Raw genomic sequence first — 26,110 nt, 5'->3', positions numbered from 1 at the left:
TCATCAGCCAGGGCCTCTCTACTGCTGCATGAGTCTCACTCCCCCACCTCTAATTCACCATCAGCGTCATCAGCCAGGGCCTCTCCACTGCTGCATGAGTCTCACTCCCCCACCTCTAATTCACCATCAGCGTCATCAGCCAGGGCCTCTCCACTGCTGCATGAGTCTCACTCCCCCACCTCTAATTCACCATCAGCGTCATCAGCCAGGGCCTCTCTACTGCTGCATGAGTCTCACTCCCCCCACCTCTAATTCACCATCAGCGTCATCAGCCAGGGCCTCTCTACTGCTGCATGAGTCTCACTCCCCCACCTCTAATTCACCATCAGCGTCATCAGCCAGGGCCTCTCTACTGCTGCATGAGTCTCACTCCCCCCACCTCTAATTCACCATCAGCGTCATCAGCCAGGGCCTCTCTACTGCTGCATGAGTCTCACTCCCCCCACCTCTAATTCACCATCAGCGTCATCAGCCAGGGCCTCTCTACTGCTGCATGAGTCTCACTCCCCCCACCTCTAATTCACCATCAGCGTCATCAGCCAGGGCCTCTCTACTGCTGCATGAGTCTCACTCCCCCCACCTCTAATTCACCATCAGCGTCATCAGCCAGGGCCTCTCCACTGCTGCATGAGTCTCACTCCCCCACCTCTAATTCACCATCAGCGTCATCAGCCAGGGCCTCTCTACTGCTGCATGAGTCTCACTCCCCCACCTCTAATTCACCATCAGCGTCATCAGCCAGGGCCTCTCTACTGCTGCATGAGTCTCACTCCCCCACCTCTAATTCACCATCAGCGTCATCAGCCAGGGCCTCTCCACTGCTGCATGAGTCTCACTCCCCCACCTCTAATTCACCATCAGCGTCATCAGCCAGGGCCTCTCCACTGCTGGATGTCTCACTCCCCCCACCTCTAATTCACCATCAGCGTCATCAGCCAGGGCCTCTCCACTGCTGGATGTCACGCAAACAGGGCCTCAAGCTCGTCATGATCGAGTGACGTCATTCGCAAGAGTTCTGCAGCAGCGGCAATCATCGCCCCCTACCGCGATAAAATAAAGCTGCTGCCAGCAAGCGAGCCTGCCACACTTGCATCATTAATGTTTCTGATGAGCCACCTTTTAATTGGCGCGTCAATAGCCAATTTAGTAATGTTCCAAATAAAATGTGTTTGTTTTACTATATGACGTCATCGTAGCGCCGAATCAGCTCGTTACGAGCGCCCCCCCCCCATCACGTTGGGTGATGACGTCACCCCAGGTAAAAAAATGTGTGGCGTCATCTCGTTACGAGCGCATCTCCCCATTCGCGTTGGGTGATTTCGTCATCGCCTGGTGAGAAAAATTGTTCGCGTGACGTCATACCGTTTCGAACGCCTCCCCACATTCACTCTGGGTGATGACATCATCGCTTGGTGAAAAAAAAATGAAAATTGGTTTTTTACCCTTTTATCTGACAACAAAACTGACACCTTTTTTACACCACAATACCCGCAGTCGGAATGCAAACAAAAAAACACAACTCTGATAATGTCCTTGAAATTGATTGGTCCACACCCGAGACAGCTTTCTTTAGAGCCTCGTCTCACGTGGTGTTGGACCAGATGACGCCAAAAGGCGCACTAACATGACTCTTTGTAAAAAAGGTGTCAGTTTTGTTGCCAGATAAAAGGGTAAAAAGCCAATTATATTTTGCTACTGGCAAATGAGGTTCCAATGGTGAAAAAAAAATTATTCGCGAAACGTCACCCGCGCTTGTCGATGACGTCACGAACCAAGGCATTACCCCTCCCCACCACCATCGTCGAAGCGAGGGGGGCGAGGGGGGGGGGGCTAGGGGATGGCGTGCGGGGGGTAGGAGCGGTGGGGGCTAGGGAGTGGGGGGGCGAGGGGGGCTAGGGGCGCGAGGGGGGCTAGGGGGTGGGAGCGGTGGGGGCTAGGGGGTGGGGGGCCGTGGGGGTTAGGGGGTGGGGGGCGAGGGGGGCTAGAGGGTGGGAGCGGTGGGGGCTATGGAGTGGGGGGCGAGGGGGGCTAGAGGGTGGGGGGCGAGGGGGGGTGGGGCCCGTGGGGGTTAGGGGGTGGGGGCGAGGGGGGGCTAGGGGGTGGGGGGCCGTGGGTGCTAGGGGGTGGGGGGCGAGGGGGGCTAGAGGGTAGGGGGCGAGGGGGTGGGGGGCTAGGGGGGTGGGGGGCGAGGGGGGCTAGGGGGTGGGAGCGGTGGGGGCTAGGGGGTGGGGGCCGTGGGTGCTAGGGGGTGGGGGGCGAGGGGGGCTAGAGGGTAGGGGGCGAGGGGGTGGGGGGCTAGGGGGTGGGGGGCGAGGGGGGCTAGGGGGTGGGGGCCGTGGGTGCTAGGGGGTGGGGGGCGAGGGGGGCCATGGGATGCGGGGCGGGTAAGGGAGCTCTGCGACTGAGTCCGCGGGACAGCCACGTGACGGGATCGGACCAATGGCGATCGTCGTGACATGGTGGGGGTGGGGGGATGGGGTGCAAGGGGGTGGGGGGATGGGGTGCAAGGGGGAGGTGGGGGGGCGAGGGGGACCACGTGACGGGATCGGGCCAATGGCGATCGTCGTGACATGGTGGGGGTGGGGGGGAGTCGCCATTGGCCCCGTGTGGCCGTGCGAGCGACTGAGGCGGACTGAGGAGGCCCCGCATCGCCCTCTCTCCAGCGCTCTCCCAGCTCTCTCCCGTCGCTCTCTCCCAGCGCTCTCTCCATTGCCCTCCGTCGCCCTCTCTCTTAGCTCTCCCCCAGCTCTCTCCCGTCGCTCTCTCTCCCAGTCCTCTCTCTCCCACAGCGCTCTGCCTCAGCCCTTTCTCCCAGCGCTCTCTCCATCGCCCTCCGTCGTGTCTCGAGGTAAAACAACAACAACACTCCACACACTCGCCCGACGTCTCCCCGCTGAGGGGGCCGCACGCTTCGTCGTCGTCGTCGTGTGGGTCGCCGTGGCGCTCCACACGACGCCGACTCGTCGTGTCGCGTTCGCCCGATTAGAACACGACGATAACAACAACTAGGGCGATGGACGACGTTCCGGGCGATGGGCCACATTCTTCTTCGTCAGGCTACGCGGGCAAGCCAGGCCGTGAACACCGCGCGCCGTACGTCGTAGTGTGTGTGTGTGTTAGTGTGTGTGTAATAGTGTGTGTTTGTGTGTGTGTAATAGTGTGTGTGTAATAGTTTGTGTTTGAGTGTGTGTGTTTGAGTGTGTGTGTTTGTGTGTGTGTTAGTGTGTGTGTAATAGTGTGTGTTTGAGTGTGTGTTTGTGTGTGTGTCTTATTGTTTGTTAGTGTGTGTGTCTTAGTGTGTGTTTGAGTGTGTGTTTAAGTGTGAGTGTTAGTGCGTGTGTTTGTGTGTTAGTGTGTGTTTAAGTGTGAGTGTTTAAGTGTGAGTGTTTGAGTGTTAGTGTATGTGTGTGTTGGTGTGTGTGTTAGTGTGTGTGTGTTGGTGTGTGTGTGTAGGGAGTAGTGGTGTAGCGGTTAGCGCTACGCTGCGCTACGAACCTGGCCACCCGAGTTAAATTCCCGCTCACGGCCAACACCATCAGTGGCGATTATTTGAACCGGTCCTGCTGGGCCTCCCCTAGGTCGACTCAGCCTGAAATGATTACCCGGTGTGATGTGTAAACATCGCCACTAGGGAGACAAAGGCGGTCGGGCGTGGTGTTGGCCACCCACCCCCTCGTGTGCCGTCCTTCATAGGTGCTCGCTAACAGCACTTGCCCCTACAGTCTGTTAAGGCTACACGGGGGATCTTTGTCTAACGCGCGCAGCTCCCCCTCGTTCGCACCACCACCACCATCGTCAGCCATGGGTCTGTCCGCCCCTCACCCCCCATCAAATCCTTCTCAGCCATTGTCCGTCCGTCGTTCCGTGCTACGATACCAGCGAGAGCCGTCGGCGCCAGGAGCCGATTTCATCGCTCCGTCTCCTGCGGGCGCCGTACGTGGGGGGGGGGGGGGCTCGGGTCGACGGCATTCCCATCGGGAATGCCACCGTCGGGAATTCCCGTCTGGAATGCCTTCACTTTACCAAACAATCGGTGTCGATGTTGTTGTTGTTGATGCATTACAGAGGCGGTTTCTTTTCGGGGTTAGATCGCCTCAATATATACAGTGAGGGAAAAAAGTATTTGATCCCCTGCTGATTTTGTACGTTTGCCCACTGACAAAGAAATGATCAGTCTATAATTTTAATGGTAGGTTTATTTGAACAGTGAGAGACAGAATAACAACAACAAAATCCATAAAAATGCATGTTAAAAATGTTATAAATTGATTTGCATTTTAATGAGGGAAATAAGTATTTGACCCCCCTGTTTACATGACTTAGTACAGTACTTGATGGCATATCCCGTATTGGCAATCACAGAGGTCAGACGTTTCTTGTAGTTGGCCACCAGGTTTGCACACATCTCAGGAGGGATTTTGTCCCACTCCTCTTTGCAGATCTTCTCCAATTCATTAAGGTTTCGAGGCTGACGTTTGGCAACTCGAACCTTCAGCTCCCTCCACAGATTTTCTATGGGATTAAGGTCTGGAGACTGGCTAGGCCACTCCAGGACCTTAATGTGCTTCTTCTTGAGCCACTCCTTTGTTGCCTTGGCCGTGTGTTTTGGGTCATTCTCATGCTGGAATACCCATCCACGACCCATTTTCAATGCCCTGGTTGAGGGAAGGAGGTTCTCACCCATGATTTGACGGTACATGGCCCCGTCCATCGTCCCTTTGATGCGGTGAAGTTGTCTTGTCCCCTTAGCAGAAAAAACACCTCCAAAGCATAATGTTTCCACCTCCATGTTTGACGGTGGGGATGGTGTTCTTGGGGTCATAGGCAGCATTCCTCCTCCAAACACGCCGAGTTGATGCCAAAGAGCTCCATTTTGGTCTCATCTGACCACAACACTTTCACCCAGTTGTCCTCTGAATCATTCAGATGTTCATTGGCAAACTTCAGACGGGCATGTATATGTGCTTTCTTGAGCAGGGGGACCTTGCAGGCGCTGCAGGATTTCAGTCCTTCACGGTGTAGTGTGTTACCAACTGTTTTCTTGGTGACTATGGTCCCAGCTGCCTTGAGATCATTGACAAGATCCTCTGGGCTGATTCCTCACCGTTCTCATGATCATTGCAACTCCACGAGGTGAGATCTTGCATGGATCCCCAGGCCGAGGGAAGTTGATAGTTCTTTGATGTTTTTTTCCATTTGCGAATAATCGCACCAACTGTTGTCCCCTTCTCACCAAGCTGCTTGGTGATGGTCTTGTAGCCCATTCCAGCCTTGTGTAGGTCTACAATCTTGTCCCTGACATCCTTGGAGAGCTCTTTGGTCTTGGCCATGGTGGAGAGTTTGGAATCTGATTGATTGATTGCTTCTGTGAACAGGTGTCTTTTATACAGGTAACAAGCTGAGATTAGGAGCACTCCCTTTAAGAGTGTGCTCCTAATCTCAGCTCGTTACCTGTATAAAAGACACCTGGGAGCCAGACATCTTTCTGATTGAGAGGGGGTCAAATACTTATTTCCCTCATTAAAATGCAAATCAATTATAACATTTTTGATATGCGTTTTTCTGGATTTTGTTGTTATTCTGTCTCTCACTGTTCAAATAAACCTACCATTAAAATTATAGACTGATCATTTTTTTGTCAGTGGGCAAACGTACAAAATCAGCAGGGGATCAAATACTTTTTTTCCTCACTGTATATGTTGTGTCGTTAAACCCCCCACCACCCGACACGGCCAGTTAGTAAGGTTTGTCACATAAACAGAACGTGGCCAATTCGTTACTAGTAACCCCAAAAAAGCCCTTGATTATTGATGATGTTAATGATGTTGTTAATGTTGATGCTGCTGAGTCCCGCCTGCGTCCTCTAGTTCCCGCGTGTTGCGTTGCCGTTCCTTGTGTTGTCTCTCGGCGTAATATCCCTCGCGTCCACCGTGCTCTCTCCGATTCCCCAAATTATCTCCACCCCCCCCCCCAAACACTTCCTTTGAGCACTTTCCAACCTCTTGTGTCCATCCACCGTCATGTTTTTTTATCGTCAGGCCACGCTCACTGCTGGATTAGGACCTCTCCTCCTTACCCACGCCGTGCGGACCTGCGCGTGGGGCATTTCCTTTTCATAGCCCTCAACCACGGCGGCGCGTCAGGGGACAAGCCGTAGTTCGCGGGAGCATAGAGGTACAGTACAACATTGGAATTTGCCGTGCCGTTCGCCAATCACGTAGCCACCCCACGCAGCAGCCGATAGCGCCCGCAGGCAATCGGCCAGGCCCAGAGCTGCTTGGCTTCCCCGAGGTCTGACGAGGTGGTGGCCTCGCAAATTCCGTGTGGATTTGTCGTGGCCCTGCAGTGCACGGCCCTCCTGAGAAGAGGACAAAATGGGGCTCTGGTGCAGCACTGCCTCTCCTGCCCGACACGTGGACACTTCGAAGCACCTTGATTATAATTAACAAACAACAACAACAACCTCCACCACATTCGTCTGAAAACGCAATGGCCTTCGGTAAAAACTAAAAGGCGACGTTTCGGGCAATGAGCCCTCCATAGGACGTAAATAATGTGGTTTTAATAGTGTGGTCTAAAGAAGGACCATCATCTGAATTGTCGCCTTTGTATATGTTATTTTCTTTAAGTGCCACACACGGCGTTATTGACATATGTGCTGAGTGTGTGTTATTGGTGCTTGTGCACCACTGCCAACCCAGCATCACCGATGGATTTAATTTGAATTCGTTTTTGGTGGCTGGATTGTTGCAACGCGTCGGGGGAGGGGGCCTGTGGTGGATGACTTAGCGAGGCCTACATCCAGCAGTGGATGGATCGTGACCCATAAAACACTTTCTGACTGAACATCATTATCTGGCTTTGTGGCTCTGGTTCCAGCTCTTCATCCCTCTGATTAATACAACACACATGACACAATATACACTCAAATATGCATGTTATACAGCATCTAATGCTCCAGACACTACAGAAGCAGTTGGTGCATTTATTTTAGAGGGAGGCCGTCATAGGTAGAGACTCCAAAGGGAGAAGATCTTGAGCCTGGACTTGGGCAGGGAGTCGATATCACGGATGCATTCCACTGTACGTTGAGCAACTGCACAGCAATATAATAAGGTACTGCATATTTTCAGATCAACGTAATGCGCATACATTAATGTATGTTTATTAACTGTGAATAACCCAACCATAATCGGTACTGCACATTCTCAGATGAACATGATCCATTGTAATTGATATGACCACATTAACCCCCCCTGTGAGGCTCACATTGATGACCTCACCTTTATGTAATCACCAGCAAAAACAACATTCTCGAGTTGTAAATGTTGTGGGTTCACTCAAATACACTGCTGTGCTGAAGTAGTAACTTCAGATTGTCAACGTTGTGGAGTTGCACTCCCAACACACCGGTGTGTTGCTGTTCTAGTAACGAATTGATGTTTTGTTTACACGACAAACCTTACTACTAATTGGCTGTGTTGGGTGGTGGTGGGTTTAACGACACACATTTAGATTTACACGCTCCAACTGAACAAACACCTTTATTATGGACTTGCCATTGCGAGAAGGCACCAAGAGCTGTAGATGAATGACAACTTCAAGTTTTTCGCACACTCATTGGCAGCCTTCAAGTTGATTTTGCTTCACCAGGGGAGAACTCAAGGAACCAGGATAGGCTCGAGTGTGGCCCAGGTTCACGAAGAATTGCCAAGGAAATAATGCAGCAACAAAATTGTGCAACTAAAAATCGAGGAAAAAAGCAACCACAGTGGGATGAGAGAGGTTAGGGGTGAGAATGTGGAGGATCTTGTAGCTGATGAGTGATTTGGACACTGCATTGTACTTGTGCTGTTCTCCACGCAGTTTTGCGTGGAGCGGTAGTGTAGTGGTTAGTACGCGGCACTTCGAGCCCAGTGACCCAAATTCTGTTCCCGCTCATGTCCATTGTCGGTGACTATTATCTGAACCGGTCCTGGGCCTCCCCGAGGTTCATTCGGCTGCAAACGAGTACCTGGTGCGATGTGTAAACATCGCCGCGAGAGAGACAAAGATGGCCACGCGTGGTGCTGGCCACCTACCCCCACTTATGCCTTGCCGGCCTTCATAGGTGCTCGCTAACAGCACTTTCCCCAACCTTTTGCTGAGGCTATACGGGGGGGTCTTTGTTTTGTGTGGCTGTGCGCAGAGTTCCTGGGTGTCCTGGCGTGACCTCCCCCCGCCGTCATCTATGGTGTTGATGCCGGCAGCGATGGCTCAGGCAGCTCAAGGCAACGGCATCGTCCCGTCCAACAAGACCTGGGAGCTCAGCCTCTACGAGCTGCACCGCACGCCCCAGGTGCCCGCTCGATCGCTCGTTCGCTCGCTCATTCACTCGCTCGCTCAGTCGCTCGTTTACTCGCTCGCTCGGTCACTCGTTCACTCGCTCGCTCAGTTGCTCGCTCGCTCGTTCACTCAGTCGCTCGTTCACTCACTCGCTCGTTCACTCACTCGCTCGTTCACTCACTCGCTTACTTGCCGACTCGCCAATTAATTAACTCGCTCGGTTACGGAATTGCTCACTAGTTCATTCGCTCGCTTTACTCACCCACTTGCTCAGCCATTCACTCTTTCATTAATTCATCGGTCCATGCACTCCCTGAGTCTCAACACCCTGAGCCTCTATGTGCACGCGTATGTTTGTGTGCATGGGTGGTAGTGTAGTGGTTATCTCACTCTGCGACAAACCGGCTTTAATAGGTTCTCGCTGACACCACTTGCCCCACCAGTCTGTTAAAGGCCGCACGGTGAGTGGGGGGGAAATCTTTGCCTTTGCGCGTGTGCAGGAGGCGCTGACGGATGGCACGGAGATCGCCGTGTCTCCGCGCAGCCTGCACAGCGAGCTCATGTGCCCCATCTGCCTGGACATGCTGAAGAACACGATGACGACCAAGGAGTGCCTGCACCGCTTCTGCTCCGAGTGCATTATCACAGCCCTGCGCAGCGGGTAACCACTCTCACTCGCTCACACTCACTCGCTCACACTCGCTCACTCACACTCGCTCACACTCGCTCACCCACACTCGCTCACACTCGCTCGCTCACACTCGCTCATACTCGCTCGCTCACACTCGCTCACACTCGCTCGCTCACACTCGCTCACACTCGCTCATACTCGCTCACACTTGCTCACTCACTCGCTCACTCACACTCGCTCGCTCACTCACACTCGATCGCTCACTCACACTCACTCACACTCACTCGCTCACTCACACTCACTCGCACTCACCAGTACCCGCTAATTGCCACTAAGTGACGGTCCAGGTACACTTTGAGACCACTTGAGGTTTTGAAGGCTCGCTGACAGGAGGTCACGGGTCTAACCCAGCAGGTGTCATGGGTTGGCTGATTGAGATGACTGGCTGATGCACCACAAGCTGTCCCCCCTCCTGTGCCAGCTTGCTGCATTTTAGCCACCCGGCGCTCCGCTCTTTGTTGTGAGCGTTGCTCCTCTGCCCTCAGTTGTTGTTCGAGGGCGACTGCCTCCAACTGCCGAGTAGCGTCCTTGACCAGCCTCCTCCACAGAGGCCGATCTTGACACCGCTGGTACTAGTCTTGGGCAAGTCCACTCAGCTCCACGTCCTCCTGTACTGCATCAGTCCATCTCTTCTCCAGCCCGTGTCATGTCCGTTTAGCCCTCTCTATGCATCCAAACAGGAGCTGCTTGGGCATGCGGTGGCTGGGCATGCAGGCTCCAAGGCCCAGCCACAACGCAGCCTTGCCTGCTGGAGAAGCTCACTGATGGGAATGTGTCCAGATCTTTCAAGGATTTATGAGCTCCTCACACAATCCAGCTTGGTTAAATCCAGGATGGATCGTAGGCAGGCCAGCCTGAATGTTTCTCAAGATGTTCTATTAGAGGGGTCCACGTTTGACAAGCATAGAGAAAGGAGGGCATGACTGGTCGAGACGACCCGAAGCTTCGTGTGGAGCGACAGACCAGGTAGCTTCCACACAGCATTATGCAGCCAATGAAAAGATAATGCCGCCCGACTGATTGGGAGTGAGACCTCTGCTGTCAAACCAGAGCTGGTCATAAGGAAACTGCCCAGGTATGGCAAACTCTCCACTCTCTCCACAACTGCTCCATCACTAGTGGGGAGCTGAGGGGGTGGAGTGTTTGATGGCACAAAATACCCAGTCAGGTGCTTCGTTTTGGTGGGGCTGATGGTAAGACCTCACCTCTTAGTCGCACGCTCCAGGTTCAGCAGCAATGCCTCCAACTCCTCCACTGTGTGAGCAGCAATTGCCAGATCATCAGCATATATAACATGGTTGACCAATAGGGAGCCATCCCTCGACCACACCCAGGCATCGATCAGCCTTCCATTGTATCTCTACCAGATGGAAATTCCTCCAGTACAGCCATGGAAAGCTTCTCGAACTACATGGTCAAAGATCATGTTAAATAATGTGGGAGCCAGAGGACATCCCTGTCACACCCCAAGGTGAACAGGGAATAGCTCTGACTCCTTGCCACGTAGCTTAACCCGGGCCTGCCCACCATCGCGAAGGGCCTTAATGATTGTGAGCAGAGGGTTAGGCACCCCGAAAGCACGAATAACAGCCCAGAGCCCTGGCCTGTTGATGGTATCATAGGCCTTGACCAGGTCAATAAAGCAGAGATGTAGATATTGTTGGAATTCCCTACAACTCTACTGTAGCAGACGGACAGAGAATATGGCATCCGTGCTGGACAGCCCTGGCCTGAAACCACATTGTGGCTCTGCAAGTCTCTTTTCAGCGTGCCTGGCAAGGTGATGTTGTATAATCCTTGTCGGGACCTTTCCTGGCATATCGAGAAGACAGATGCCACTGTAGTTGTTACAATGTGTGCGGACCCCCCCTGGTGGTCCCCCCTCTTTACGAGGTGAACAGGGAATGGCTCTGACTCATCTTAAAGAGGGGGGACCCTACCAGGGACATCCTTCCAATCCTGCGGAAGCCATCCTGTGGTCCAGACAATTGTGATGATGCCATTTAGGACAGGCTGCACACAGATGCCACCCTCCCTCAGCATTTTGCTTTGGAGATCGTCTCTGCCCGGCGCTTTTCCTGGTCTCAGACTCAAGATCGCCCCTCGCAATTCCTCCACAGATGGAACCTCAACAAACCACTCAGAAGGGGTGGCTGCTTCTGCCAGTATTTGAGGCACTGCAGCCCTAGCAGGGTCGTCCCCCACCTTGCCCCATCATGTCGTCTGGTCTCTAGCACGAGTTTAGTTCGGTGCAGTGCCTTGGTAAACAAAGCTTCCAGGAGGAGGGGTTACTAGCCCCTCGCACGCACCACTAGCTACTTGCACACCCCTCACACCACCACGGCCCATACACACACAGCCTGCACCACTTACACACTCAGTCTGCACCAAAGACGAAGATCCCCGTATAGCCTTAACAGAATGTTGGGGCAAGTGCTGTTAGCGAGCACCTATAAGGGCTGACACGGCACACGAGGGGGTGGGTGGCCAGCACCATGCCGGCCGCCTTTGTCTCCCCAGTGGCGATGTTTTCTACACACCGCACCAGGTACTCATTTGAGGCGGAGTCGACCTCGGGGAGGCCCAGGACCAGTTCAGATAATCGTCACTGGTGTTGGCCGTGAGCGGGAATCGAACTTGGATCGCCGGGTTCGTGGCGAAGCGTAGCGCTAACCGCTACACACACACACATGGCTGGCTCCACACGCACACCACCTGCGCCGCACTGTACACACTAGTGCACTACACGCTACGCTATACAAGTCACAGACTACACCACACTCTACAGTACACACGCTACAGTACACCACACTCTACAGTACACCACACTCTACAGTACACACGCGACAGTACACACGCTACAGTACACCACACTCTACAGTATACACTCTACAGTACACACGCTACAGTGCACCGCACTCTACAGTACACCCCGCTGTTGAACACTGTACGGTAATCCAAGCTAGTCTGTATCGCACACTACTGTATACAGTACACCACATTAAAACGATACAATGCACACACAAACAGGCACGAACACATGCACACAGATACACAAACATGCACAGGCACGAAGACAAATAATACACAGACAAATAATACAGATAACTGTACGGAGGCACGCCTTGGCTCACACGCACGCGGACGAAAGAAAATGCACGCCAAGAACAAACCACAGAGCAAAACGTGAAACAAAGAGAAGAGTTGAATAATAATTAACGCTATATTAATGGGCATTAATAAAACCTCTAGAAACATATACCCACAGATAAAGATCCCCCTGTAGAGCCCACAAGAGACTGATCACCTACCTTCACACACACACTCGCTCACTTACACACACACAAAGATCCCCCGTATAGCCTTAACAGACTGTAGGGGCTAGTGCTGTTAGCGAGCACCTATGAAAGCCGGAACGGCACACGAGGGGATGGGTGGACAGCACCACGCCCGACCGCCTTTGTCTCCCTAGTGGCAATGTTTACACACCGTACCAGGTACTCATTTGAGGCTGAGTCGACCTAGGGGAGGCCCGGGACCGGTTTAGATAATCGTCACTGGTGTTAGCCGTGAGCGGGAATCGAACCCGGGTCGCCAGGTTCATAGCGCAGCGCGCTAACCGCTACGCTATCGCTTTCACACACACACTTTCACACACTCACTTTCACACGCACTCACCACCACCACACGCAGCACCACCACCACACACATACACACACAGCACCACCACCACCACACACACCACCACCACCATCACACACAGCACCACCACCACCACACACACCACCACCACCATCACACACAGCACCACCACCATCACACACAGCACCACCATCACACAGAGCACCACCATCACACAGAGCACCACCACACACACAGCACACACACAGCACCACCACCACACACACAGCATCACTACACACACACAGCACCACCACCACCACACACAGCACCACCACCACACACAGCACCACACACAGCACCACCACCACCACACACAGCACCACCACCACACACAGCACCACACACAGCACCACCACCACCACACACACAGCACCACCACCACCACACACAGCACCACCACCACCACCACACACAGCACCACCACCACCATCACACACACACCACCACCACACACAGCACCACCACCACCATACACCCACCACCATACACCCACCACCATCACACACACACCACCACCACACACAGCACCACCACCACACACAGCACCACACACAGCACCACCACACACACACAGCACCACCACCACCACACACAGCACCACCACCACACACAGCACCACACACAGCACCACCACCACCACACACAGCATCACTACACACACACAGCACCACCACCACCACACACAGCACCACCACCACACACAGCACCACACACAGCACCACCACCACCACACACAGCACCACCACCACACACAGCACCACACACAGCACCACCACCACCACACACACAGCACCACCACCACCACACACAGCACCACCACCACCACACACAGCACCACCACCACCATCACACACACACCACCACCACACACAGCACCACCACCACCATACACCCACCACCATACACCCACCACCATCACACACACACCACCACCACACACAGCACCACCACCACACACAGCACCACACAGCACCACCACACACACACAGCACCACCACCACCACACACAGCACCACCACCACACACAGCACCACACACAGCACCACCACCACCACACACAGCACCACCACCACACACAGCACCACACACAGCATCACCACCACCACACACACAGCACCACCACCACCACACACAGCACCACCACCACCACACACACCACCACCACCACCACCACCACACACAGCACCACCACCACCATCACACACACACCACCACCACACACAGCACCACCACCACCATACACCCACCACCATCACACACACACCACCACCACACACAGCACCACCACCATCACACACACCACCACCATCACACACACACCACCACCATCACACACACACCACCACCACCATCACACACAGCACCACCACCACACACACAGCACCACCACCACACACACAGCACCACCACCACCACACACAGCACCACCACCACCACACACACCACCACCACCACCACCACACACAGCACCACCACCACCATCACACACACACCACCACCACACACAGCACCACCACCACCATACACCCACCACCATCACACACACACCACCACCACACACAGCACCACCACCATCACACACACCACCACCATCACACACACACCACCACCATCACACACACACCACCACCACCATCACACACAGCACCACCATCACCATCACACACAGCACCACCACCACACACACAGCACCACCACCACACACACAGCACCACCACCACACACACAGCACCACCATCACACACACCACCACTCAAACCACCACTCACAACTCACTCGCACAACAACAACAGCAGCAGCCATTTGCCACTATGCGGTGGTGACTGCACCACATTGCTTGAGCCAGGCTATGTGCACCTTGAGGCCACGTGATGTGACGAAGGCTCACTGACAGGCAGTCACGTGACAGCTAGTGCACACGTGGGCCCACGTACGCAAAGGGGTACCCGTGTGTTAAAGGGCACAATTGCATGCTAACACAAATATACACTCGCACATGGACAAAGGTCGCCTGTGGAGCATTAAATAGACTGTTGGGGAAAGTGCCATTAGCGAGCACCTATTAAGTTTGGCACGAATCACGACGAGGATATTACACCCCACTTCCTGCCACTTCTTATCACTCTAACCCAGGGGTCGGGAACCTTTTTGACTGGGAGAGCCATAAAAGCCAAATATTTCTAAATATATTTCATTGAGAGCCATATAGTATTTTTAACGTTTAATAAATTAAATATGTCTTACTTTTAATGCGACTTCTGGTGCTGCATGGTTTTGCTGATGGCCTTGTAGTCTGGTTCATACGTGGTGAGGTTGAGCTTCATGCAGGCGTTGAGGCTTCCATCAGTTAAACGTGAGCGTAGGTTGGTCTTAATGCTCCTCATATGCGAGAATGACTGCTCACATGCATATGTAGAGCCAAACATGGTCAATACGGCAATACTCACACGCTGCATTGTGTGGTATGTCACAGGAAGCTCGTTCCAAGTTTTAAGAATCAGCTGGTCTTCAGGTTGAAGATTTTTCTTTTCTGTCCACTTGTGTTCCCTCGCCAGCTCTGCTCGCTGTCGCGCAAGACTTTCCAACTCTCGATTAAGTGACTTGAACTTACTCATCCACATGTCTGATGCCTTCAGGTCAGCAACTTCCAGCTCAAAGTCTCCGATAGAGACCCCGGGGATGCATGTCAGGTCGACTTTGTGCACTGCACACTCATGTGGATGAGTGATGAACTTGAAAAGACCAGTGCGAGTACGAAATTCTCCAAAACGTGCTTTGAATGACTGCAGGAGATTGGACGTAAAGCCAGCTAGCTGCTGGAGATCCAGATGTTGAGTGGAGTCACTTGCTAAGCATGCATCTCTAAATTGTCGCAGTCTTTCAAAGTGCAGAAGACGACCTGTTTCAATGTCCCTGAGAAAGACTTCCAGCTTGCTTTCAAATGCAAACACTGCTTGTTGAAGGGATGAGATTGTATTTCCAATACCTTGCATTTTCACATTGAGCTGGTTCAGATGGCCAGTTATGTCCACGAGATAGTGAAACTGCAGGAGCCAGTCAGTGTTGTCTAGTTCAGGATGCTTGACGCCTTTCATTTCAAGAAAAGTCCGGATTTCACTCAGGCAAGCTGCAAAACGGCTGAGCACCTTCCCCCTTGACAACCAACGCACGTTGCCGTGTAAAAGCAGACCGGGATAATGATTCCCAACTTCTTCTAATAGAGCTTTACACTGGCGATCATTTAAAGCTCGGGCAACAATAAAGTTGACCACTCGAATGACCAGCGACATCACCTCACCAAGCTCCTGGCCACACGTCTGAGCGCAAAGCGCCTCCTGGTGCAGGATGCAATGAAAATTTAGGATGGCTCTCTTTTCATGTTCACGGAGAAGCGCTACAAATCCTTTGTCCTTCCCCAACATACAGGGTGCACCATCAGTACAGACAGAAATAAGTTTATCCGTCGGTAGTTTTTTTTCTTTAGCAAACTCCATGAAAGACGTGAATAAATCCTCTCCTCATGTTGTCCCTTTCATTGGCAAAACAGCCAAGCTTTCCTCACGCAGTGTGTCACCTGCAGCATAGCTGGCAATTATACTGAACTGAGATAGATGGCTAATGTCTGTTGACTCATCTAATGCGAGAGAAAAGTATGTCCCGGCGTTTATGTTCTTGATTTGATGCTACGATCGTGAACAGAGGCATTTCTTTTATTCGTTTGATTATCTTGTCTTTATTTGGGAAGTCATCAAACAGTTCATTGGCCACATCAAGCATGCATGTTTTGGCATACTCGCCATCTGTGAATGGCTTTCCATTCCTTACCATTGCCAAAGCACCCGCAAAGCTAGCGGAATTCCCGTCACCTTGCTTGGTCCACACACGTAGTTGCTGCTGACTCGTCTGCACTCTCCCCTGTAGCTCTTCGCATGCCTTTTTCCTGCTGTCCCCCGCTGGATATTTCGATGCAAATGAAGCATGGTGCGTATCGAAGTGCCGCTTTATATTTGACCTTTTTATCGATGCAATTTTATCATTGCATATTAGACATACCGCAGATCCTGCTCTCTCCACAAATGCAAATTCCTCTGTCCACGCAGCCTGGAATGCACGGTAATCATCGCCTTTTTTTCTTTTTCCGTTACAAGGGTTGAAGCGGATAAACTAGTTGGCTATCTGATCAAATGGATTTCTTCACCTTTACAATGACCCGTGACATGCTCGCGAGCCATTGGTTCCCGACCCGACCCACGGGTCACGGGACCCATGACCCGTGAAATTTATCTTCAAAACTAATTTCTGTTTACTTTAAAATGACACAGTGTTATTAAGCAATATCACAAGTATTTTAAAATCAGTTCCAAACTGATTTTTTTTTTATATTATTTTTTTTTCAACTCAAAATTGTCTGGGAGCCATATGCTGTCACCGGAAGAGCCATATATGGCTCGCGAGCCATAGGTTCCCGACCGCTGCTCTAACCAGTGTTCCATTCCTTTATTTACTTAATTCCAATCTCGCGCAGGAACAAGGAATGCCCCACGTGCCGCAAGAAGCTGGTGTCGAAGCGCTCGCTGCGCCCCGACCCCAACTTCGACGCTCTCATCTCCAAGATCTACCCCAGCCGCGAGGAGTACGAGGCCATCCAGGAGCGCGTGCTCAACCGCCTGCAGAAGCACCACAACCAGCAGGCGCTCAGCGTCTCCATCGCCGAGGGGCTCAAGATGCAGGCGCAGAACCGGTACGGACTGCCGCTCGCTCGGCCGCTCTCGCTCTTTCACTCGCTCATTTCACTCGCCTAACTCGCTCGCCTGTCCGCTTGCTTAACCGCTCGACCCGCTAGCAGCGGTGTGGAGACTAGAGTCGCTCGCCCGCTTGTGCGGTCGCTCGCTCGTTTAGTCAATCGCTGGCTTATTGACTCGCCCTCTTGCTCTATGAAGCGCTCCGTTCGCTCTCCCCTGTTGACTCGCCCACTCCCTCACCCACCCACCCACTCGCTCGTTCCCACTCGCTCTCTCGCCCACCCGGTGGGTGGCTGCGACACCGTCTCGTCGGCACCGTCCCCCTTGACTCCCTCCGTCCTCTCCCCGCAGCGCCCAGCGCGTGCGCAAGCAGCAGACGGACCCCGAGAACCCGGCGTGCAGCGGCGGGGAGGAGAACGGTGGCGACAGCTCGCACGCCAGCAACGCCTCCACGCACTCCACGCTGCCCGAGGCCGGGCCCAGCCGCAAGCGTTCGCGCGCCGACTCGGACGCCTCGGGCCCGGAGCTCTCGGACAGCCACGCCCCGTCGCACACCGGCGGCGGCGGCGGCGGCGCGGTTGGAGGTAGGTTGCCGTGATGCGCCGACGAGCTTGACCGGGCGTTTCTGGTCGGCGTTGGCGGGGCTTTTATCGTGCAAGGCTTGCACGAGCCGACTTTTGATGTCGCGGTAACCACCCGACCCTAGGTGGCGGTGGCGGCGGCGGTGGCGAAGGGAGCACGACCGGAGGAGGCGGAGGAGGAGGAGGCGGCGGAGGAGGAGGAGGAGCCGCTGCCCAAGCCCTCGGCGCGTGCGTTGGCCTGGGCCACGGTGGCGGCGGCGGCGTGGGCAGCGGCGTGGGCAGCACGGGCGGGGGGGGCGCGGCCGCGGCGGCGGCGGCGGCGCTGTCGCTGGAGGTGGCGGCGGCGGCGGTGGGGGGCGGCGGGGACCCCTCGGGGGACCCCGGCGCCAGCGAGATCGAGCTGGTGTTCAGGCCTCACCCGACGCTCGTGGAGAACCGGGAGCAGTCGCAGACGCGGTGAGATGGTGTGGAAGTGGTCGCGGGGTGGGTGGTGGGGGAGTGTCTTTGTCCACGCACACACACACGGAATCAGAATGTTTACTTCTACTGGAGGAATCCGATGAGCTTCAAAGCAATTTATAGAGATGTCCAGTAGGGGCATGGGGTAAGAAGGTTACAACAACAAACAACACAAAAACACGATAGTAGTGCAAAGTACACACATGCACACACACAACAACTACTGCCATTCTCCGCTATGTGGCGGTCACATCACCACGGTGGGGGGCAGGTAATACCCAATCCGCACACAGAGGCAAGTGAACCCACTTGCCGCCCTGCCATCCTGCCTCTTGTCAGAAGGCGATCTCGACGGGTGGTGCGGGAGTTGCGGGAGTTTCACAAACGTGTGTGACCCACCAACCCCTCGGCGCGCCGCCAGGGCCCCGGCCAGCCCACGGATCTCCACAGCGGCGCCCTCGGGGGGAATCGCCCAGCTGTCTCTGACTCCACCGCTTCGACCCCCCCCCCCCTCCCCCGGCAGGTTCATCAAGACGACGGCCAACGCCACCGTGGACCACCTGTCCAAGTACCTGGCGATGCGGCTGGCGCTGGAGGAGCAGCAGAGGGTGGGGCCGGCGGGCAAGGCGGCCGGCACGGTGGAGGGCGCCAGCGAGAAGCAGTACACCATCTATATCGCCACCACGGGAGGGCAGTTCACTGTGAGGGCCCGCACTGTGTGTGTGAGTTAGAGAGAGTGGGACTGTGTGATTGTGTCAGAGTGGAAGTGAGCCGCCTGAGGCCAGGAACAGCTCTGGGCAGAGTTGTGCATGTGCATGTGGGGAGCGGCGGTGTAGCGGTTAGCGCTACGCTGCTCTAAGAACCCGGCGACCCGAGTTCGATTCCCGCTCACGGCCAACACCGGTGGTGATTATCGGAACCGGTCATGGGCCTCCCATAGGTCGACTCGGCCTCAAATGAGTACCTGGTGCGGTTTGTAAACATCGCCACTAGGGAGACAAAGGCGGCCGGGCGTGGAGCTGGCCACCCACGTCCTCGTGTGCCATTCTGACCTTTATAGGTGCTCGCTAACAGCACTTGCCCCAACAGTCTGCTAAGGCTATACGGGACATCTTTGTCTTTGGGGAGCAGTAGTGTAGCAGTTAGCACGCTGTGCTACGAACCCATCCACCTGAGTTTGATTCCTGCTCACGGCCACCAACACCGGTGGCGATTATCTGAACCGGTCCTGGGCCTCCCCGAGGTCGACACAGCCTCAAATGAGTACCTGGTGCGGTGTGTAAACATCGCCACTAGGGAGACAAAGGCGGCCGGGCGCGGTGCTGGCCACCCACCCCCTCGTGTTTCGTGCCGGCCTTCAAAGGTGCTCACTAACAGCACTTGCCCCAACAGCCTGTTAAGGCTACACGGGGGTCTTTCTTGTATAGTTAAGTGTATTTGTATGTGCGTGTGTTTACAGCTGTGCCTGTGCGTACGTGTATGTACGTTTGCCCTGGTGCACGAGCTAACGTCTGCGTGTCTGCGTGTCTGCGTGTCTGCGCGCACGCACACAGACCCTGAACGGCTCCCTGTCTCTGGACAAGGTGAACGAGAAATACTGGAAGGTCAACAAGCCCATGGAGCTCTACTACGCTCCCACCAAGGACCCCAAGTAACAGGACAGGCAACGCATCTCTCGCGCCACAAGCTCACGACCTCCTCGCAACCTTTTCGACAACGACAACGGCAACATTTTGTTTCGCCCTGGGACAGCAGAGCACACACACAGGTGGCGGCGGTTGCTTTCCGCGTCACTTCCACGTCGCCGCGTCCCCCGTCGCGCTCGCCGTCGCGCTCGGCAATTTCGTGAGAGGATTGAAAATCTTTCCCGCGGCCTGACGTGCATTGGGGGCTTTGTCGTTCGTCTCGCGCCTCTTCTTTTCTTTCTCTTTCCTTCTCTCCCTACCGGCACTAACCGAGCCGGTGCCCGCCAGGCCGCACCGGCGCTCCCCAGGATGCGCCGGGTTTCTGTTTTTCCACCGCGCCGGTTGCCGAGCCGCGCCGATTGCGTCGCACGCGGGCGAATGAGCCGTGAGCCCCACGCCTGGCCCTGCTGGGCCCCCCCCCCCCCTGCACCCAGATTCGGATGACGTCTTATGAGGCCGGCGGAGCACGGTTTGGTTCCTGCTCCGTACCGCGAGGGCCCCCACCGAAATGGCTCCGCTCGGGAGTGCCGGTGGGGGGGGGAAGGGGGAGACATTGGGCTTTCACAGTCATTGCGCCGTCCGTCACGTTGGGAGTTGTCGTTCAGCGTCGGGGAGTCGGGAACTCGTTGGCACGGGGGCCGCTTACCCCGCTGTGGGCTCGCACCAAGTCGGGGCGATCGTCAAATTGGATGCGGCAGTTGCGTTTGATGGATCGAGTCAGATCGGCCTGAATGCTGAAAATGAATTACCGTATTCTCTGGATCACAAAAGACTTCTCGCCTGTACTTCTTAATCTATTTTAATGCGACAGTTGAGGGGTGCGTGTGCGTTGGAGCGGTGGCGCAGTGGTTCGCACACCGTGCTACGAAGCCGGCGACTCGAGTTCGATTCCCGCTCACGGCCAACATCGGTGACGATTATCTGAGCCAACTCTTGGACCTCAGCCAGGGTGACAAGGCCGAAGAAATGACTACCTGGTGTGCTGTGTTAACGTCAGCAACTGGGGGGGGAGGGGGGGAGACAAAGGTGGTCGAGCACGATTCTGTCCACGCCACCCCATTACGCCGTGTCGGCCTTCGTAAGATGCTCTCATAGCACTTGCCCCAAACAGACTCTTGAAGGCTACACGGGGGATCTTTGTCCTCCTGGCCAGAGAGCTGTGTAACTTTCATTGCCACCGGGCACAAGTGTTTGGCGGCGCGTCCCAATTTACCGCAGCGTCTCGTATCAGGAGAATGCGGTAATCGTGGAGACATATTCACCCACTCGGGGTGGGCGGACGGGGGGCTGTGGGGGTGCTCATGTGGACGTTGATGGGCGGGGGGGGGGGGAGCGGTTTTCGAACAAGTACAGTACAACGCCGCCTATCCGACTCGCTAGGGTCGACGTTGAAGACGAGAGGCACGTCACGCCCAGCGAGGCGGTGGAGGTCACCTGGGCTTTCATGCCGAGGGCTTATAAAGCCGAGGGCTTTAAAGCTTTTACTAATTTTTTTTGGTTTAAACGCATCGCCGCGATCGGGACGATGGCGGGTCGGCGAGCGCGCAGAAGACTTGTCGCTGCGAGCGAGCGACGCCGTCTTGTGAATGACGCCGCACGCCGAGGCGAGAGCAAAAAAAATCGTACGTGTAATCGGTGACGTTTCGGGCAACGGACCTTCTTCATGGCACCGCTGTGCTTGTTGAAGAATGGATTGAGGTTTTTGTCGTTTGTTTGCTGGGGCACCCACAGCCAATGCAGTCTCGCACATTTTGTGAAAATGTCAAATTTGTGAACAATGATATACGCACGCGCGCACACACACACGTGTACAAAGACAAAGATCCCCCGTGTAGCGTCCACAGATTAGGAGCAAGTGCTGTTGGCGAGTAGCACCTATGAAGGCCGGTACGGCGCACGAGGGGGTGGGTGGCCAGCATCTACTCCCAGCCGCCTTTGTCTCGCACACCGCACCAGGTACTCGTTTGAGGCTGAGTCGACCTAGGGGAGGTCCAGGACCGGTTCAGATATGCGTCACCGGTGTTGGCCACGAGCGCGAATCGAGCCGCTGGGTTCGTAACGCCGTTCACCGTTGCGCGACCCCCCCCCCCACAACAACAGCTCTACCCAAGGCCAGGTGCATTGAGGCACAGGAGGTGTACATTCAAAAGCGCACGCACACAGCGCGCACGCACACACCCACACGCACCCACACAGCACGCACACAGCACGCACACACGCAGAAAGCACGCACAAAGCACGCACAAAGCACACACGCGCCCACACGCGCCCACACGCACCCACACGCACCCACACAGCACCCACACAGCACCCACACAGCACGCACACAGCACGCACACACGCACAAAGCACGCACAAAGCACGCACAAAGCTCACACGCGCTCACACGCACCCACACAGCACACGCACAAAGCACGCACAAAGCACGCACGCACGTCCCCCTCTGCCTTGCGTTGAGAACCGCGGTCGCCCCCACCCTCGTGTCGTCGTCGTTGTCGTCGCGTTGCCCCCCGCGGGTACCCGTACCGCCCGTCGCCGTGCGAGTCGCGAGAGGTAGGTTTAGCACAGATCGCTTGCTTCACGGCCACTTTGTACAATGGTTTGTAGTTTGGTTTAAGACGATTATATATATAAATATTAAAAAGCTGTTTCCTTTCTTTTTTTTTCCTTTTCCCCGCCGCACAACCGAGTCACGCAACGGCGACTCTGCTCTGGTGTTCGGAACCAGCGGCCGCCCTGGTTAATACCGCAGGTTTATTAAACTTACTACTGCTACTACCACGTGCCGTATCCCCGTCACGTCATGTCGCACGAGCGGGCCGTCGTGTGCGACCGCCTTCGGGGGTCTCCAAATTTACCTGAAGTTGGGGAAAATGACGCTGCTAATTACTCGCCCCAATTGGGATTATTGTCGGTAATCATCGCCCAGTACTGGCTGGCAGACCATTGCCCCCGCCCCAGGTCTCTCTTGCAAAAAATGAAATTAGGGGGGCGGGGGGGGGGCCCTCCAGACTCATCAGGCGGCGTTTCCCGAGCTGTCCCGACCGACGTCTCGCGCCGTGAACGGTTGAGCCCTGCCCCTGGCTGGCCCTGCTTGGCCCCCACCCCCATTGTGTCTCCTCCTCTGTGTCTCCACGCCCCCGAGAGGTTTGTCACATTATTCGCAGGATCGTCGTAGACACTACATTGTATTTTTAAGTTGAGGCCTGCTAGGCGTGTCGCGGTTTGGTTCCGGCACGGCAAAGAGCCGGCGGGTGGAGGCCGCTCCGCCGGCGTTACCGGGAGGGCCCCGCGCCGGCTCCGGGTGGGTGTGCCGGGCGGCACGGGGACACGAGAGCTGGATCCTTGGGCCCCTTCGTCGTCGGTACTTCAGCGGCGCTGTTCGTTTCCCTTCCCCCCCCACCCTCCCACGTCATTTACCCACGAATTTCCTGCGAGAGGATTGGTCTGAGAGCTGGGATGAAGCGCGGGTCCAGGCAGCCCTACACCCCGCAACACCGAGTAGACCCCCCCCCCCCCTGTTACGAGACGCACCATCATCAGCATCACGCCTGTCAACATCGCCTGGGCGGTGGTGGCTCTGCACGTGGCCTGTAATCCGGCACTGGGCGGAGGCAGTAGCCACACCTGTACCGGGATCGAGCGTTTCCCCCTCATGCGTGGTTTTTCACTGGGTGCTCCGGATTCCTCCCACGTCTAAGGGCCCGTTAATTGGCCTACAACTCAACATGTAGAGGACCGCAGAGCTTGGGCGACTTGCCGATTGGCTGCATCCCTCCTCGTCTGCGGGGGCCTCCTCGCGAGTACCGAGAGTCGAGTCGGTGCCTTCTCTCTGCCGGGCAAGCGGCGGCTTCCGAGTGGAAAAAGATCGTCGTCGGCCACGACCGGTCCACCGCCAAATGACGCCCCCCCCCCCACCCGAACTGCCACCACCACCATCTCGTGATCCTGCGAAGTTACAAAACCACCCAGCAACGCGCACACACACACAGAGGCGATTCCATCGCCGCACCTCCGCGTCGGACGCCACCTCGGGCGCTCTCCCTCCTGTTCGCTCATTTTTGACCCCGTCGGCCATCGCGGACGCATCCTGCCTCGAGCACGTGATGACTCCTCTTGGCCGTGTGGAGGTTGTCTCTCTCACCCGTGGTGTGTGCCGTCTCGTCCGCGTGTCCCGCTTCTCTGTGTCTGGGTGTACTTCCAAGGAGCATCTCTCTGAGTTGCTTGGTCCACCTTTGAGCCCTTTGACTCGCGCAAACACAACACACACAGAGCCACTCGCACAATAAAGCTACCGGTGGCTGTTGTGGTCTGTCAGCCGGTAAATTCCTACTGCTGTCCATCCTTAACCTTCGTGAGTCTCCATGAGTTTCTGTGTGCGTCTGTGGGTCTCTGAGTCTCCATGTCAATCTATGGGTCTGTTAGTCGCCATGTCCGTCTGTGAGTCTTTGTGAGTGTCTGTGTGAGTCTCTGAGTGAGTCTCTCTGTGTGAGTCTCTATGTGAGTCTCTGTGTGAGTCTCTGTGAGTCTCTGTGAGTGTCTGTGAGAGTCTCTGAGTGAGTCTCTGCGTGAGTCTCTGCGTGTGTCTCTGCGTGAGTCTCTGCGTGTGTCTCTGAGTGCCACTGCTGACTGAGGCCTTCCCCATTCCCTCCGTGTCCCGAGCCGCTCCAACTCCGCTCCCCCGTCTCCCCGCCAGTTTCTCATGCGGTAGAATCTTGGTGTGTAACATGAAGTTGGTGTTTACATTGTTCATGTTGAGGATGATGTGAATGAACCAAATTAACGTACATATCTATCTAGATTGTACAGTATATACTTTACGTCGTGGGCACCCCCTCCACAATTGAGTTGTGGCTTTGGGCCCTGGACAAAAATCCCCCCCCCCATTCCGACACCCCCCCCCATCCCGACCCCCCCCCCCCATTCCGACCCCCCCCCATCCCGTACTCATACTAAAGTAATACAAAAATTAATACTAAAGATTTAGACGTGAGTCGTTTTTCGAGATTTACGATGACACTGTAAATCACATTCACGAATCAGCCCCCCAAATATCGTCTCCCATCGTGTTCTCGTCACACTGTCCTTGGTAGCGGCCTTCAAAGTCTACATCCTGGTGGAAGCGCTCGCCTTGCTCCTCCGAGTAGGCTCCCATGTTCTTGAATTGATCAAGATGAGCATCAAGGATAATGGACTTTGAGGGACATCCTACAGTCCATTGTGCCGTAGTTCTTCACCAGTCTCAACCAGCTCCACATCGTTCGTGATTGCCCAGGAAGCTACGAACCACTGCGACAAAGCTGTTCCAAGCCGCGTTCTCCTTACGAGTGAGCTTGGGGAATTAATTGCACACCAGGATCTTCTTCATCTGTGGTCTGACGAAGACACCGGCTTTGACCTTTGCCTCAGACAGCTTAGGGAAGAAGTCTTGAAGGTATTTGAAGGCTGCCGACTCCTTATCTACGGCTCTGACAAATTGTTTGATGAGGCCCAATTTGATGTGCAGTGGTGGCATCAGCACCTTCCTGGGGTCCATCAGTGGCTCCCACAGAGAACTCGGTCCGCTGTGGCCAGTCCCGCCTGTGGTAGTGCTCCTTGGTGTCTAAATCTTTCGTAGTAATTGTATTACTTTAGTATAAATACATGTCAATTTTGATTCATATGTTGTTTTTTTCTTACTTTGTGAACGAAAAGACACGAATTCGCCCGTTTTCTCAATGAAAATAGGTAAATTTCTAAATATCACTGTCCTGGTCACAAAAGCAAAGTTTGTGGGGAATAACATCCATTTTCTGTACTTTTGAGGCATAAGCAATTACGAAATAATACGACCCAGGAACAAAAATTGCGTTACATATTGTTACCCAGGAGACGTACAAAACCGGACTCTCAGCAGGGTCTTGCTGCTGCTGCTGCTACACTGGGTTTGTTCGTGAAGATGAT

At 54.9% G+C, this 26,110-nt stretch overlaps 1 protein-coding gene across 1 annotated transcript; it reads left to right on the top strand.

Annotated features, from left to right (window-relative positions):
* Nucleotides 1-2,553: 2,553 nt before the first annotated feature.
* On the top strand, nucleotides 2,554-22,798 carry LOC144951275 (E3 ubiquitin-protein ligase RING2-like). The gene is made up of 9 exons (XM_078881443.1): nucleotides 2,554-2,848; nucleotides 6,039-6,174; nucleotides 8,189-8,338; nucleotides 8,826-8,986; nucleotides 17,226-17,441; nucleotides 17,794-17,983; nucleotides 18,358-18,479; nucleotides 19,006-19,183; nucleotides 20,036-22,798. Exons 3-9 carry the CDS (start codon nucleotides 8,231-8,233, stop codon nucleotides 20,135-20,137), a joined length of 1,077 nt encoding a protein of 358 aa, XP_078737569.1. The 5' UTR covers nucleotides 2,554-2,848; nucleotides 6,039-6,174; nucleotides 8,189-8,230; the 3' UTR covers nucleotides 20,138-22,798.
* The last annotated feature ends 3,312 nt before the right edge of the window (nucleotides 22,799-26,110 follow it).

The sequence above is a fragment of the Lampetra fluviatilis genome, chromosome 61 (genome assembly GCF_964198595.1).
Source record: "Lampetra fluviatilis chromosome 61, kcLamFluv1.1, whole genome shotgun sequence".
Taxonomy (NCBI): Eukaryota; Metazoa; Chordata; class Hyperoartia; order Petromyzontiformes; family Petromyzontidae; genus Lampetra; species Lampetra fluviatilis.
Note: the sequence above shows the minus strand (reverse complement) of the source record. Positions and strands in the feature narration are given on the sequence as shown.